This window comes from Octodon degus, unplaced genomic scaffold, assembly GCF_000260255.1.
Source record: "Octodon degus isolate 3935 unplaced genomic scaffold, OctDeg1.0 scaffold00285, whole genome shotgun sequence".
NCBI lineage: Eukaryota > Metazoa > Chordata > Mammalia > Rodentia > Octodontidae > Octodon > Octodon degus.
This window is the reverse complement of record NW_004524861.1, coordinates 1177454-1193002: the sequence shown is the minus strand read 5'-3', so window position 1 is coordinate 1193002 and position 15549 is coordinate 1177454. Positions and strand designations below refer to the sequence as shown.

General features: G+C 50.6%; 1 protein-coding gene across 1 annotated transcript in view; it reads left to right on the top strand.

Moving 5' to 3' along the window:
• Positions 1–4779: 4779 nt before the first annotated feature.
• Positions 4780–15549, top strand: part of Drgx (dorsal root ganglia homeobox) — a 28799-nt gene continuing 18029 nt past the window's right edge. The window contains exons 1-5 of the mRNA XM_004646976.1: positions 4780–4819; positions 8564–8661; positions 9549–9650; positions 12496–12674; positions 12750–12862. Coding sequence (XP_004647033.1) covers positions 4786–4819; positions 8564–8661; positions 9549–9650; positions 12496–12674; positions 12750–12862 — 526 coding nt within the window. The 5' untranslated portion in view covers positions 4780–4785. The remainder of the gene's footprint in view (positions 4820–8563; positions 8662–9548; positions 9651–12495; positions 12675–12749; positions 12863–15549) is intronic.

The following is a 15549-nucleotide window of genomic DNA, read 5'->3' as shown; positions in this document are numbered from 1 at the left end:
ATATTCTATCATGTTTAACAAACCCAGCTTTACTGACAACTTCCAAAACTATGCCAGGAGATTTGCAGATAGGCAGTACTCACACCAAGCATACCCACACTTTTCCTCTGTGCAAGAGGGCTGGGTGGTCAGTGGGGATTATACTGAGAATCTCGTTTTTTAAATTAGTATCAAAACAACAGTACAAATCACACAAACCCTCCCAAAACGCATAGTTAAGAGTCTAATGTGTTTTTTTTTCTTCTCCCTGTTAATTGAAGTATGTTGTCTACTTTGCCCCATTATTATGGATTTAAATCATGTTTATGGAAATCACTTGTGCTAAGAAAAGTTTTAAGAGAGGATGGAAAGATCTCTCCCGAGCACTACTAAGATGTCAAGTCTAACACATGTTCAGGTATTTGGACTCAAATATGTGCACACTGTCCACCCGAATGAGTCCCCAGTTTTCCTAAAGCAGCACCAATGCCAAGGGGGGCATTCTTGTGCACGGCAGTGGCTATCTCAAACCCTAGCTTCACATCCCTATATTTTCTAAGGATTTAGGATTCTTTTCAGGAATCAATTTCCAACGACTCATACTTCATCTGAGAACAACTGAAGGCTCGAATGTATAGTTGCTCCCATTTCCAGCATCTGATTGTTGCTCTCAGTGTTTTTGTGATGACAGTTTTCCTTCATAGAACTGGCTTAAATTTAGAAAAATCAAAGACACATTAGAGAAAGCAGATTTACTCTGCTATTAATTGATACAGAGAAGTAAAGTCCCCACCACCTGGACAGGAGCCCTGTGCTTCCCCAGAAGACTGTCAGGGTCCTGAGCTTGTACTGCCAGTGGTCTTCCACTGGGCCTGGGCCAGAGCTGAGTGCCCTCAAGAATGGAGTTTCGAATTCCAGCTTCAGGGCTGTGCGCCTCAGGTAGCTGTTTGTAGTGCATCTGCCCACAAGTCCCAGGCTGTGTGTGTTGCTTGTCCCACTTTATTTATTTTTTTAACATGAGTAAAATTGAAAGCTGAACTCTCTGCTCAGCTCTGGTTTCTCCCTACCCTGCAGGAGAGCAGGAAATGTCGCATACCTTATGTGGTGACCAGAAAACAATTCTTACAGAAAAGATAGCTTCTGCAGTGGCCAAAGATTAGATGAGAAATGGGAGCTTCCATAGTTGTCTCCTTGCAGAGGCCAATAGTGACCCAGGAGGAGTGGGGAGGGCGAGAAATAGAACAATCTATTGAAATATGATTCCGTGGTTTTAACTTTAAATAAGCATTTCCACCCTAATAGAAGCCCCTTTAAGGTCTCCTGCAGCTTTGATTTTGGAACACGTCACATTCCTCATTAAAGCAATCACTGTTAAAACATAAAGCAACACAGGATTTATTTCTTCATTAAACTGATGATCCGTATATAAAGCCAATTAACATTATGAGCCTGGTGAACATCAAGTGTAAAGAGGTTGGAGAAAATTAAAAGCAGTCACCTTGGTCTTTAGATAAAGAAAGTACACTTTCACGTTGTAAATTATCAGAGTGTCCAAGCGGGACAGATCGACAAATTTGGTTAATTGGAAAATACATTTTACAGCATAAGAATTAAGGGAAAAAATGACCGTTTCATTATTAGAGCTCGTGTGTGTGTGTGTGGGGGGGGGAGGGTGTAGTAAATACCTATCAGTCACCTTCTCCAGGGTCCCGAGTATAGGCGACAACCAGGGGAAAGAATATGGTTCTGTTCATAGTTTGTGGAGCTTTTGTTCTGCGATTCTTGGGTCGCTCATCGATATTTAGTGAACACCTGGCGCCGTGGCTCCGGCAGGAGAAGCTGGGCGTGGAAGGCCGCGGGAACTCAGCGCCTGGATCAACCCGTTGCGTGGCGGCCTCTCTCGGACCCGGCGGCTTCTTGTCCAGCCCTGCTTCTAGGACTGGGGGTGGGGGTAGGGGATGGGGCGGGGCCGGGCCTGGCTGCTCTCGGCGGCGGGACGATTCCTGGCTGAGCGGTCCGGTCGGACAGCGCGCGGACTGCAGACTCGGAGTTCGGTACCCGCGCTAAGCGCGGAGCGTGCGTCCCAAGTAACTTCGCAGACTAGGGCCAGAACGGAAGGGGTCTGTCTCCCAACGCAGGAGTGTCCAGCCTCCGCGGCATTGGCAGGGGAGGACCGGGGTTCCTGCTTCTTTTCAGGCTTTCAATCTGGGTGGGTAGGCGGGCGCACCGCTGTCCAGGGTTCTGATCCACCGCGTCGCCCGGGCAGTGCGCGGCTCACAGACCCGAACACACCTGTGCCTGCGCAGTCCCCGGGACACCTCTGGGCCTTGACAGGAACCTGGGTCGGGCGATGTCAGGGATGGGAGCTGAGAACGAGACTTAGACCCTCTCGGTTTATGGGGCCCCTGCAAAGCCCGGCTCTGGGTCACCACGCCGATGCCGATGTGTCCTGGGCGTCTTGGCTGAGCTTGCACGGACCCATTCTCGCTCCGCTTCCCAGGGCGCGCAGCGAGGAGCTGCATTCCAGGGCGGGGAGAGACCCAAGAGGCTCCTTGCCGAAACCGGAGCTCAAAGGAGCCTCCAGCCCAGGAGAAGGGCTGCAGAAAGTAGGGGTCCTTTGAGGGACACAGGGAAAGACAGTGACAGTGCCGAGGCTGAGACAGGGCAGGTTTCCAGCTCCAGCTCTCCCAAGATGCGGCCGCAGCGTGCCCGGCCGACCTAGCACCGCCTCGCGGAGCCCGGGAGTCCACCTCACAAGCCAGCCGACCGGCTTACGAACGCAGGGGCCCCGGCGTCTCTACGCTCGAACCGAGCCCCCGTTTCCGCCGCGCCAGATTCGCTGCAGAGCAGACTGCCTGCGCCTGGGAGCCGAGCCTAGGATCCCCGCTCCGAGAGGCAGGCCCCGACTTGCCTGGGCCCGGGACGCCGCGTTGTCTTCGGGGTCCACGTGCGGTCTGGGGCCCCAGCGCCACACTCTCAAGCTCCATGCTGCCGCCAAGGGCCGTGTCTACGAGTGGGCCCTCCAGGACTTCTGTTTCCAGCGTGCTGTGTCTTTAAGATCCGGGCTGGATCCTGGGCCGGCAACGACCCGACCCTTGCCTCGCCAAGACTCCAGAACGCAGCATTAGAATGTTTATAAAATATTCAATTTATGCAGTCTGTCCAAGAAGCCATCGTCCCAAAATAAAATCAGCAGTCTAGACGGAGCACAGACACCAGAACTTATCAACAGTTGTCTGACTTGCATCTTCTGATGCATCTTGAGTGGGTCATAATACCAACTTTATTTTCAGTGGTGCATAAATTAATTACACGCATTTAATAACCAAAATATCATTATATTCCCCCTTTAATATCATAAAGGCTTTCCGCCAGGGAAGCACTTAATAGTGCAGGGGGCCGTAACGGGCTATTATCCTGGTGTAATGCTATTGCAGAACCAATTACGAGCCATTAGACTGGCTTTTTTTTTGCAGTTTATGTGATTTGATCCAATCCCGCGCCCCTGACTTGAAAATTTCAGCCCGGTACTTTAGAGTTTAATTTTCACCCAGGCAGAGCGAAGGGCGGTCTCTCTCTGCTGAGTGTCTGCCTCGGATGCATTTTAAAAGTAATTGCGAAGGGTCCCACCGCATATCATTTGCATGGAGAAGCGAACATAAATTCAGGGACCCCTTGCTGAGAACAAAATCAAACTTTGCTTTTGTACGATCGCTTGGAAAGGGAAGCCGTGTGCAGAGTCCCCCCAAAACCCATCCGGCGGTGACAATTAGCAGTGCTTTGTCAACTCGAAGCCCGGGAATCGCCAGGCCTGTCACAAGGACAGTCCAAATCTAATCTCTCCGGGAATAAGAAGGTTTGAGTGTCAGGGGGGCGCGTGGATGGGAGAGGGCTGAGAAAACCGAACCTCTGTTTGGGGGGTAACGGTGGTGGCCGTTGTTGCTTCTTTTAAAGGAAAAGAGAAAAAAACATTCCTCATGTTTGCTGAGAAATGACGGATTTTTTTTTTCTTTTACACCACGTGGGCCGTTTGTAAGGCCCAATAGACCTATCCAAGTTACTTGCTGTAGACAGCGCTGGAAATAATCAGATTAAGGCCAATTATGCGTGAGATTATAAAGGCGAGTGCTGAGCCGCGGCGCGCGCTGTAGACAGACAGCAAGACATCTGGCCACTTCCCGAGTCACTTCTCGGGTCCTGCGGGCGCCAGCAGCGCCGAGCCCCGCCCGCCGCCAGCAGAGCTTGGTGCGGCCAGGCGGCCCCGCTCCGGCCTCCTCGCCGCCGCCTGCGGAGGGAGGTACGCAGGGTTCCCGACCCCCGGCTGCGGCTCCTCACCAGCCGCTGGGTACCCGACCTGCTGCGGGCCCCGCGTGCTGGCCTTCTGCTCCGCTGCCTCCCGGCCCAGGGCACATGATGGCCTTGCGCGCTCGCCAGACCAGCGAAGCAGCTGGCAAGGGACTGCGGCGGGGACCCCGGGAGCGCGGACCCGACCTTGTGGGCCAGTGTGGGATTGGAGTGCAGGCACCGTTGTCTGGGAGGCAGATCTACCAGAAAGGCTCGCCCGGGGGTCCAGGCCTGCGACTGGGATTGCCGCCACCTCCCTCCAGTCCCCGCAGTGAGCTGAGGCCGTCGGGAGGGGGCTTCCCGCGAGGGGAGCTCCCAATGCGCTCCCGGGCTGGCCCGAGAGCGGGCGGGGACTCAGGTTCTGTCGCCTTTTGCTTTGCAGCCAGGCCGGAGCGACGAGCACCAGGGTCCCGCCGCCACCCTCCAAGTCTGGCCGTGCCGCCGCTGCGACGGCCGTCGGCGATGTTTTATTTCCACTGCCCGCCGCAGCTGGAGGGTGAGTAGGCTCGCCAGCCTGGGAGGGCCCAGCCTAGCAGCGCAGCAGCCGGGCTTCGGGTGGAGGGGTCTTCGCCAGCGCGCCCAGTTCGCCCTGGGCCCCCTCTCTGTTCCCGGCTTCATCCCCCAGCCCGCGCCACCTGCCTCCCCATGCCCTCCCTGCACCGTTTGGGTGGCCCCGGGCTATTTGTGCGGTGGGGAAGCGGGTCGTCCCAGCACAGATGCTGGTGTCACGCCTGTAATCGGGGTTTCTCTGCCCGGGGGCCGCATCAATCTTTCACGGCAGTTTGCAAACATCCCAGAAAGCCGTGAGCTGGCTACCCGTCTGGGGCCTTGCCTAGAGCCAGCCGGCAAGAGCCTTTGCTCTGGGCATTACGGAGGGAGCTCCAGCACCCTGCCAAGCAGCATCAGTTCCATCAGCCACACAGTCCCTGGAGCCAAGTGCTCCCCAAGATACCTCAGTGCCATGGCAGAGTTCCTTTTGTGTAACTTGCTGGGGTTCTTTTCTTCCAAGCCACCTACTCCCCCAGGGCCAGGTCCTCAGACCTTAGAAGAAATTTTCCTGCAGGAGCCTTGGTGTGGGGATGTGGTGGTGAGGACAACTTGGATCTTGGGGTGTCCCCCTTCCCCAAGAGGGGTTCACCAGGGGAAATTCAGCCCCACCTTGGGACCCTCCTGGGACCTGCAGCCCTGGGAATCAGGATTCCTAACCCTGGGAATTGTCCCTGTATGGTCTTTAGCAGTCTAGTTCTGCCATTTATGCTTGCCCTGGGACACTGTGCAGATCCAGAATGGGGACACAGGAGCAGGGAGGCTGGTAGCCAGTGAGGAATAAGAGGCAGCAGAGGATGCTTCACTTCCTAGATCAGCCGCTGTTGGGATTTTCCAAAGTTTGCTTTTGTTTTTCTGTCTAAGTGCTCAGGTGTCCAGCAGGGTGTTCTAGGGGAAGTCCACGAGGAGCAGTGTGGCCCCGCCAGGTCTGCCATGCTACCTACAGAGGGAGGACACAGAATGCATCATTTCACTTCTGCCATCTCATGACCTGTGCCTGGTCCATGATGTGACCCTGTGCCAGCATCCAGAGCAGATCCTCCACACACAGGATGCTTCTGAATCCCAGTTTGAGCCACCCCACAATGCTCTCTTTTGACTCAACTGGGCCAGGCAGAGGCTCAGGCATTCAGCAAGTGGCAGACATACTGGGTCACCTAGGAGGGTAGGATGGTCACCTAAAGGGTACCCTGCAGATAGGGTAGGTTGCAGAAATGGCCTAGGAACAGTCTTGGCTCCTGCTCTCTCAGCTGTCCCTGGATGTGCATCCTGGCACATGCCACCAGGATGCTAACTTGGATTGGTATAATTGGAAGAGAAGGTACCAGGGCTTTTGGGCCCCTCTACCCCTCTGTAGGTGTGTTTCTCTGATGGTTTTGCAGGAAGAGGAATTTTAGGTTAGTTTGCAGGGGGGATGAGCTGTTGTAAATGGACATGCTTAGAAAAGACCTTGGCATAGGACATCGGATCAAAGCCAATCAGCTTTTTAATAGTAATTTTTTATTAATCGAGAGAAGCACACAGGAAGAAACAAAGTACAGCTCCTACTCTGACATCTCAGATGTTTTTACTGATATTATAAATTAAAAAGCACGGCATATGTTTTCCCAAGAAGTACAAATAGAAAAGGAATCTATGCATTAATAAATTAAACTGTTTTCCTAGTCTCCCCCTAAAGATACATGCTGTTGTGGGTTTCTTAGGATCCTTTCTAGAAAAACAGCCTCTTACCCCTCACTTATGTTTCTTTTCTTTATATTTGCTGGCTTATTTGCACTAAGATCGTATTGTGGAGTACTTCTGTGGTTCATAATACATCTTGGAGGTTTCTTCACGTCAATATATGCAGGCCTGCTAATTTCTTTTAGATAGCTGTGTAGTATTCCATTATACATAGGGCAGAAAGTGGCCACTGATGGATATTTCAATTGTTTTTCATTTACTTTTCCTATTATAGTGTTTCCAGGAACGTTCTTCTCTATTTTGGCACACTTTAAAATATATATTCATAGATTAAATGCCTGAATATGCATGTAAATTTTTTATGATTATTGCAAAGTTATTTTCTAATAAGGCTATAATAATTGATATTCTTATCAATGATAAATGAAGGTGTACAACTTATTACAATTTATCTGTACTGGGCATCACGATGAACTTAATTTAATTTTTTTTGCTAAATTAATAAAAAATAGTATTTCATTGTTCTTTTTTGTTTCAAGTACCTACAAAGTTTAACATTTGCATAACGCTATCAACCATTCTATTTAAGTAAAAGTCTGCTCTTCTCTTTTGCTCATTCCCTTCTTTGTCTTGATTTGATGAAGTCAGTTTTTTGGAGGGTTCACCCTGACAACCCAAGCTGCTGTACATAGAAGTGTGAGGCAATTTGTGACACGTAGGTGTAAGACTGTGGTTTGAGACCTCAGAAATGGCATTCTAGCCATACCATGCAAACAGTTTGTTTCAAAAGGAGACAACTGGGCTTTTTGCAAAGAAATGGGAATGGGACAGCTTGGAGGCCATCCCTTTTAGGTTTGCAGTAAGCTGGAGGGAAATATTTACAACTACTGTTTTGAGCAGAGGTGCAGTTTGGACTGGAAGATGGAGGCAGAAACCTTCAGCAGGGAAAGGAGTGCATCTTGGCAAGGGATGTGGCTCTGGGGGTAAAAAAAATATAGGCTCCCTTAGTGTCTAGGATTTTAGAAAGCCCTAAGAACTGACATCCTCAGCAGGGGTACACCTGGGCACCGTGGCCTGAGAGTGGGTGCTGAGCTCAGGGGGTTTCTGAGCACAGAGCCACGTCAGGTAACTCGTTCCCTGGTTAATGGAAACTTGCTCGTTGTTTTCCTAAGAAGCCATTGTGGACTATCAAGTAAATAGTGCACATTTGGAAAATGATCTGAATGCACATTTGGGGCCGAACTCTGTTCTGGCTTTATTGTGAGCTGTGGAGGCTGCCAGGGAGGACGATGTCTGTCTTTTTTTTAGGGACGATTGAAGTAGCAGGAGGTGCTTTACATGACTGGGTTGGAGAGAGGGCGCCTATTGAAAGTGGCTCTGTTTAGTCTGCTTGGCATTCAGGACACTTGCGATTGGTGCAGAGCTTTTGTTAATTGACATCTATATAACAGATCCACTATGGTGCTGATGAGCTGTGACCAGTGGTAATTAATATTCATTTATAAACTTCTTACCTCCTCGACTTGTACTCTTCCAGGAGCAAAGGACTGTGAATGCTCTTGGTGCCCTGCCCCCATCCTCTCCATCCTCATCCTTTAACCCTTGCAGGTGACAGGCACAGGGGAAGTAAACTCATGAGTGCACCAAGAGGACCTGTAAAGGTTCAACATGCAGGTCTCGGACAGAGGTGCAGCTGTGTGCCCAGGGGCAGATGTAGGTTCCACCTCAAGCCAGAGACCCCTCCTGGATCAGATTCTGGAATTCCACAGGGTGGCCTTGGCCATCTTGGGGATGAAGGTCACTACTGTTATGCACAATAGGGACAACTGGTCTGAAGGTGAAGGGTTCTTTCTGGAGAGAGAGAGCAGGAGAAATTGGAGAAGAGGGAGTCTTAAAGAATGTGTCAGGGAGGGTGTTGGTGTCCATCAAAGGAACCCTGAGTTCAGCTGTTGTGGCTACGTATGCTGACAATGGGGTCCCTCTGGCCACTCTGACCTCTTTGGTCTCTTAGGCTCTGCGCCCTTTGGCAACCACTCCACAGGGGACTTTGATGATGGCTTCCTGCGCAGAAAACAACGCCGGAACCGGACGACCTTCACCCTCCAGCAGGTAGGTCAGAGTCCCTACCTGCTGGAAGAACCAGCCATGTTCTGCTTCCCCCAAGGGCAGACTTGAGGAACTCTCCCTCTCTTTAGACAAACCCACTGGAATAGGCTGGCTTCATCTTTCTGTGTTCTTGAACAATTTATGTGTTGAGGACTCTGTTTGGGTAGAGGGCAAATGACTGACCTTGTGTTTCCAGAGAGTCGCGGGAAGAGGTGGCAGTCAAGTTTCCCATTTGGCTCAGGTTGACGGATCAGGGCACATTTTCAGATCAGCAATGCCATTTGTACCTCTTTAGGGAAGGCAGGTCAGCCATTCTTGCTTATCCTTAAGAGATAGGTAGGAAGACTAGTGCCCACGTAGCTGACTGGCTTGCACATAGTGTTGCTGATGGTAAGGGGAATCTCTCTGTCAGTCTTCCTAGGAGCTGACTTCTCCCTGAGATCAACTTCTGTTCAGGGCCTGAGCACCCAGGGCAGCTGGGCAGGCATCCCTTATACTCTACAAGTCCTCTGTGGGACAAGGCAGGAGGGCTTGACTGGCGACCTTACTCTCTGCGCGTGGTAGAAGCTGCGGATTAGTCTGCTCACAAGGCCACCTGATTTCTGATCGCTTGACAACCGTCAAATATAAACACACAGAAACGGTCAAGCTCTCTTCTTATTTCTACTCTTGGAGGGAGCACTGAGGTTGTTATTAAATCTAAACTCCTAATTCCTTCAGGGTTGAGAATCTAATTTTGTGGAATATTTTCAAAGAGCTCTTTCCTCCATCTCCTTCCTCTATTCAGTCTGAGAAACTGCTTCTTCCCACTTGGATCAGATTGGAAGTGCACAGTGCAGCCCCTCACCTCACTGTAGCCTCTAACCAGTAACTCTTTTTCCCCTTACCAGCTGGAAGCCCTGGAGGCCGTCTTTGCCCAAACACATTACCCAGATGTCTTCACCAGGGAAGAGCTGGCCATGAAAATAAACCTAACAGAAGCCAGAGTGCAGGTAAACCTTCTTTTTAATTATTTAACTCTCTAATATTAAAACTGGCAAACTTTTTTTTTGACATCATGACTGCAGAGTGCACATTTGGCCAAAGAAAGCAAATGAAGACTATCTGTCATTTTCATGATGCACTTTAATAACATCAACATAATGTGGAATATTAGATTAGGTTGATTAATCGGTCATTCATAATTAACTAGTGATAATGTTCTACACTAATTTGTCCGCGTCTCTAAGGTACTAAATTACATCAATGCACATCCATTTCCTTGCTTTGGAAAAAAAAAAAAAAAGCTGAGATGCTATTCTCAAAGCAGATCTGACCGCTCTGGGGCGAGGCCGGTCAATTGCAGAGAACCACGTTTTCAGATGGGAAGCAGGGCAGGATCGGCTTTCCAGAAAGTGCATCATGCCCAAACTTTCCCCCTGCACGCCTGCTCTTTCAGCCAGCCGAGTGGATGCAATGAACACGTGCAATTTAAAAATCTTTAAACAGCGGCAGCCAAAGGGCTCAGCAGAGATGCGCGCAGCCTGCACAACCGGCTCCTAGCAGGGCTTCTTTCTGAAGCTGCATGGTGATTAAGCTGAAGCGCATGAACCGCCTAGCCCACCAGATGTGCTGGGCTCCAGAGGAAGAGCTCCGCAGTGCTGCCTCTCCGGGAACGCTATTCTTTGAGCACAATTCTATATTCATTTTATTTATGGGGTTTCCTTCATGCTGTTTCTGTTGTTTTTTATGTAGGGGCTTGGGGTTAAGCCTATGCAAAGATCTAATTGTAGGAAATATAATAGTTTGCTTTCAGTTCCCCTGGGTCATGTTAGTATCTCTTAAAAACCAATGGCTGAAGAGAGATAATGGAATTCTGAGCAGTAAATTGGGGGTTGTAAACAAATTATTTCCCCTATAATCAGATTATGCGATCCTGATTATTAAATCTGAACATGAATCATTGGTCATATGCGGGCAAATTAAACTGATTATTATTTGAAAATGAAAATCTTCTTTGGCCAGGATACCGTCTATAGTTTCTGTTTTTAATGCCAGCTTGCCAATAGCTGCATAAAGACTGAACTGCAAATTGAGATAAATGACACAATTATTGAGCATTCAGAAGTGGAAGATCATAACTTCTCCCTGAAAGGTGCAAGGGTAAGATAGGGGTGGCGACAATTAAAGCTGGGAATTGTTGTCCAGGCTGTTGTTGGCTATTATGCAGGCAGACAATGGCTGTGAAGCTTTGGCTTAGCCAGCTTCCATACGGGGACATGGGCTTTGGTGGTAGGAAGGGAGATGTGTTTACATTTCTACCCCTTGCTCATTCAAATATGATTAATGTTCTATAAAGCAGGGTCTTAATCGAAGCTGATGTTGTCAAACAATAACTAAATAGGGAAATAAACGACTCCATCATGCTCTTCCCTCAGAAGCAGGCGAACTGTCAGTGGAAAGTCATTAAAATATGATAATGAAAAATAGCTCAATTAAATGTTGTTATAGCTGTGACCTTCATTCAATTAAGACACAAGAAAGTGTCTGCATTTTGCTTTGCATTTAACTGCCCTAAATTTAGAATATAGATAAAATCATTATTCAATGGTTGCTGATACGTGCAATTAAAAGCCAACTTGATTAAAAAAGAAAGAAAGAAACCCAGTTAAAGGAGAATGAAAATTAAGAGATAGGGTGGGCTGGCAGAGGGCTCGCCCTGAGGACCCAGGCTCTCTTCCTGCCAGCTTGCAGCAGCCTGGGAGGGAGAAGGAGAGGAGGCCCCCAGGGATGAGAGTGAGGCCCAGGCAAGGCTTTTTTGTTTTAAAGCCAAGAATTACCTCTGGGGAGAGGACAGGAGAGGAGAATAGAGGAGAAGAGAGGCTTTGCTGGGGGGAGTGAAGACAGCTGATTTTGCTGACCTCCTGGTACACCTCGTAACCAGGTTGCCCAACTACTACCAGGCACCTCCTCCTCCTGCAAATGCATTTTTGGTTTCCAAGATGGTGCCAGTCTCTAAAGAGGCTCTTAGGTAGAGGTGACTCATTTCTCTTGCTGGCCTGTGGGTGATGACGATGGTTCTCACACAGGCGACTTCACTGGTGGATTTCCGTGCACCGGGCACTCAGACCAGTGTTTCTGTGCATGCCAACCTCCCTGGTGATGCCGAGGGACTGTCAGTATTGCTCCTGAACAGCTGGGGTCCCGGTCGGAGCCTTCACTGACTGCAATTTGACCACCTGGATGACCTCTGGGAAATTAACCTCTCAGTGCTTAGTGTGTTAGCCTGTAAAATGGGGCTTGCAGGACTTCTTAGTACATAGAGTTGCAGTGGATTCCAGAGGAGGTTCAGTGAATCCAGAATTCTATACCCTGGCTGACTTGGGGTAAGGAGGTGCAGTGGGTGTCCCAGTGTGCTGGTCATGAACTTGTGATGTGGACGCACAGAGCTCAGGCATGAGACCAGTGCTCAGGGCTCAGTTGTTTTGGTGAGAAGCCCTGGGCCATGCTTCACAAACTGCTTTGACAGTGCTCTGGTGGGAAGTACATCTCACATCAAACCAGTGCTCTAGTGTAAGTTAGGACCGAGAGTTTCCACAAGATGATGTGTACCTTTCCTGCGGGCAAGGTACTTAGGTATTTCTGTTATTTAACGTGTATTGAGAAATGCCTGTTAGAAGCTTCCAAATGGATCCAATCCATCCTAGGGCAGAAGCTCAGGTTCAGAGAGCAGAGTGTAGACAGGGGCTACATTGCCCATCCCCCATGCAGCCTTGGTCCTGGCGCTTGTGTTGGGCATGGGCTCTGCCTCTTGTCTCATTTTCTTTCTTCCTTGCTGTGTTTGCCATTGGAACTCAGGTTTGGTTCCAGAACCGAAGAGCTAAATGGAGGAAAACAGAAAGAGGAGCTTCAGAGCAGGAACCAGGGACCAAGGAGCCCATGGCCGAGGTGACGCCACCACCTGCGAGGAACATCAACTCACCGCCACCCACGGATCAGGCACGGAGCAAGAAGGAGGCACTGGAGGCCCCACAGAGGTGAGGCTGCTGGCCAGGCTGGGGCCTCAAGCACTGGGACGCAGTGGGAATTCAACAAGATTTTCTCTTTGCCAGCCTGGGGCGAGCCGTGGGACCTGCAGGACCATTTTTCCCATCCTGCCTGCCGGGTACGCTGCTCAACACCGCCACCTATGCCCAGGCCCTGTCCCACGTGGCCTCCCTGAAAGGTTAGTCTCTCTCAGCTGCCCAGGCATCCAAGGGAGGGGTGGGGACATCAGCCCAGCTGGGCCTCACTGTTTGCTCCCTCTGCCTTCTGCTGGCTGTGACAACCAGCGTCACAGTGGTTCTTGTGCATCAGCCCTCTGACTGCCACATGCCCAAGAGTGCAAGTGAATGTCGTTGTGAAGCGTCCTCCCAACAGACAGAGGGCTTATTGTGGAGGTCATTTTTCCAGACTGACCGCCACCAGGCTGCAGCTTCTTCCCTGTCACAGGCCATGCTCTTTGGTGCTCTCTCAAAGGACATCCCTACTGCTGAGGACTGCCAGTGTCTGCAGCTGGCACACTCGCTTTCCTCAGGGACTCCAATGCTTGAGGTTTGAGCCTTAGGATTTGTGGCTTGCTGGGATTTGCTCCCCATGGCTGTCCTGTCATGAATATGGGAATTGTCAGGTATGGTCTGTGAGGCCTGGCGAGGGGGACCCCTGAGGGATGCCCCTTGGGAATGTCAAATGCATTTCCCTTACACGCAAGAGCCTATCTATGTCAACTCCTGGCACAAGCCAGTTTGTCCAAGTATCAGGCCTATTAGTTTCATGTTCCTGGAACAGGGCTGAGCCCCAAGGTAGGTTTTGGAGTATGGGGTTGTGTCTGTCACTGAGGTCTGAGTGTGGGTATAGGCTGGTGGGGGTGTGCACTGCTGGTGCTGTGTTGAAATCTGGGGTCTCCTTGGCCTTGGGGTTCCCTCTGCTGAGTAGCAGGTGGGATGGACCCCCTCCCTCACTGTGGCACTGCACTGTCCGTGTGGAGGCAGAGAAGAGATATGTGGAGCCCCCTAGCGGTCCTGTGGGAAGGGCATCTGGATGCAAAGTGTGCCCAAGACTGATTTGGAGAACGGCTGGGCTTCAGGGGGTATGTGGGAGAGGGGCCAGAGTTACTGCATGGGGTGCCAGCAGACGAGAGCCAGGGCTTGAAGGTCCTAGCTTCCCATCCTGGTTAGGAAGTGGTGCTCTGCAGCCTGGAGCCACTTCTGAGCTGGGGAATGCCTGGGCACAGGTGGTCGGGTGGTGCTTGAGGCTGGGCTCCAGGGTTCCTGTTCCCAGGCCTTCTAGAGTGCCCTGTGGAGCAGCCTTGCAGGACAAAGTGGTCACCCTCCCATCTAAAACGCTGCCACATCTGAAACTTTCTCAAAGCTGATGTGATGCTGTAAGGGAACTCTGGACCTGACTTCATGTGACAGGTGGTGGACACAGGGCAACTGTACTAAACTATCATGTTGTATGACCCTCAGGCTATATGTGCAGGGATGTAGGAAACAACTGAATGTTGTGTTTAGACCTGGGTTCTGCTCTGAGCATCCATAGATACTTATGTAAGTATTCCCAAATCTGAAGAAATTCTAAACCCAAGCATTTCAGAGAAGGGAGACGTGGCCTGTGCAGAGGTGGGGTGGCCAGTGGGTCCTGGATGGGGATTACCAGTGGGATTTGTGTCATATAAGGGGCTGGTATTGGCAGAGGTGCAAATCCCACATCTGACTGTCCATCAGCCCCGTTCACATTGGCGGCTGCCAGTGTGGCTGAGAGTAACCGTGTCGTTAACTTGAGTACGTATTGCCCCATGCTGGGGCTATGAATAGGGAGCTATTCCCTGTTTTCTTGCCTTATGGTGTCTGCTGAGCTCTGATGCAGCGGGAAGAGGCTTGTAGCCTAGATATCGGGGCAGGGAGGTGGGAGAGGCTACAGGAGACTGTCCAGGACAGAGTCTAAGACTGATGGAGAAGCTGCAGGTGAACTGGGCCAGCTGGGATGTGAATCCTTTTCTTTCTGTTCTCTCCTCTGTGCCTTTCCTAAGCCCCTGGATCTTGGCTGGGACCCCTGAATCCTACCCTGGGCCTACCTTGCTGGAAATGAGCTTCCTTAGACACTACATTTGCCCCTGGGGCCTGGGATTGCACAGGGCCTACAGAGGTGGGGCAGAGACAACAGTGCACTCACAAACCTGGATGTCTCTGTGCTTGGATGGCCTGTGTTGTGTCCCCATGAGACCCCCTCTCTGACTAGTCCACAGTGACTAGGTGCTGAGATATCCCCAGAGAGGGGTGAACACTGAGCAGAGTGGCCTGTCTAGCCTGGACATCTTTTCCTCTCCAAGCACACGTGTTCCTGCTCAGTTTCCCAGAAACATGGGCCCTCATGCCTGTTTCCCATTTCCTGTCTCAGAGGAAATGTCTTAGTGAGCTACATGTCTGCTTCTCCACATCAGAAACAGCCAGGCAGGGTGATGCTGAGGTGGACACTGGGGAGACTTGGCAATCAAGGCCGGCTGTTGGCCAACTGGGGACATGGACATAGCACTGCCAGAATTTCTCAGTTTTTAGGAGCTGTTAGATTTTTTTTTTTGTCAGAGAATTTCTGCCTTCCCTCTTGGGGCAGTTACAACAAAGTACCACAGACAGCTGGATTGTAAACAATAGAAACTTACTTCTGGGCTCTGGAGCTGGGCTTGGTGAGGGTTGCCTTGCGCTGGTGTTGTACCACTCAGGGAAGAGCTCGTTCACGCTCTCTTTCATTTATCTGGGCCAAATCTCGTCACAAGGGCTGCATTCTTGAGACTTCATCCCTCCCAAGGCCCTATTTGTGGGGAGAAGGTCACAAGCATTGAACTCATCACAGTCACATCTCTTACCTGCTGCC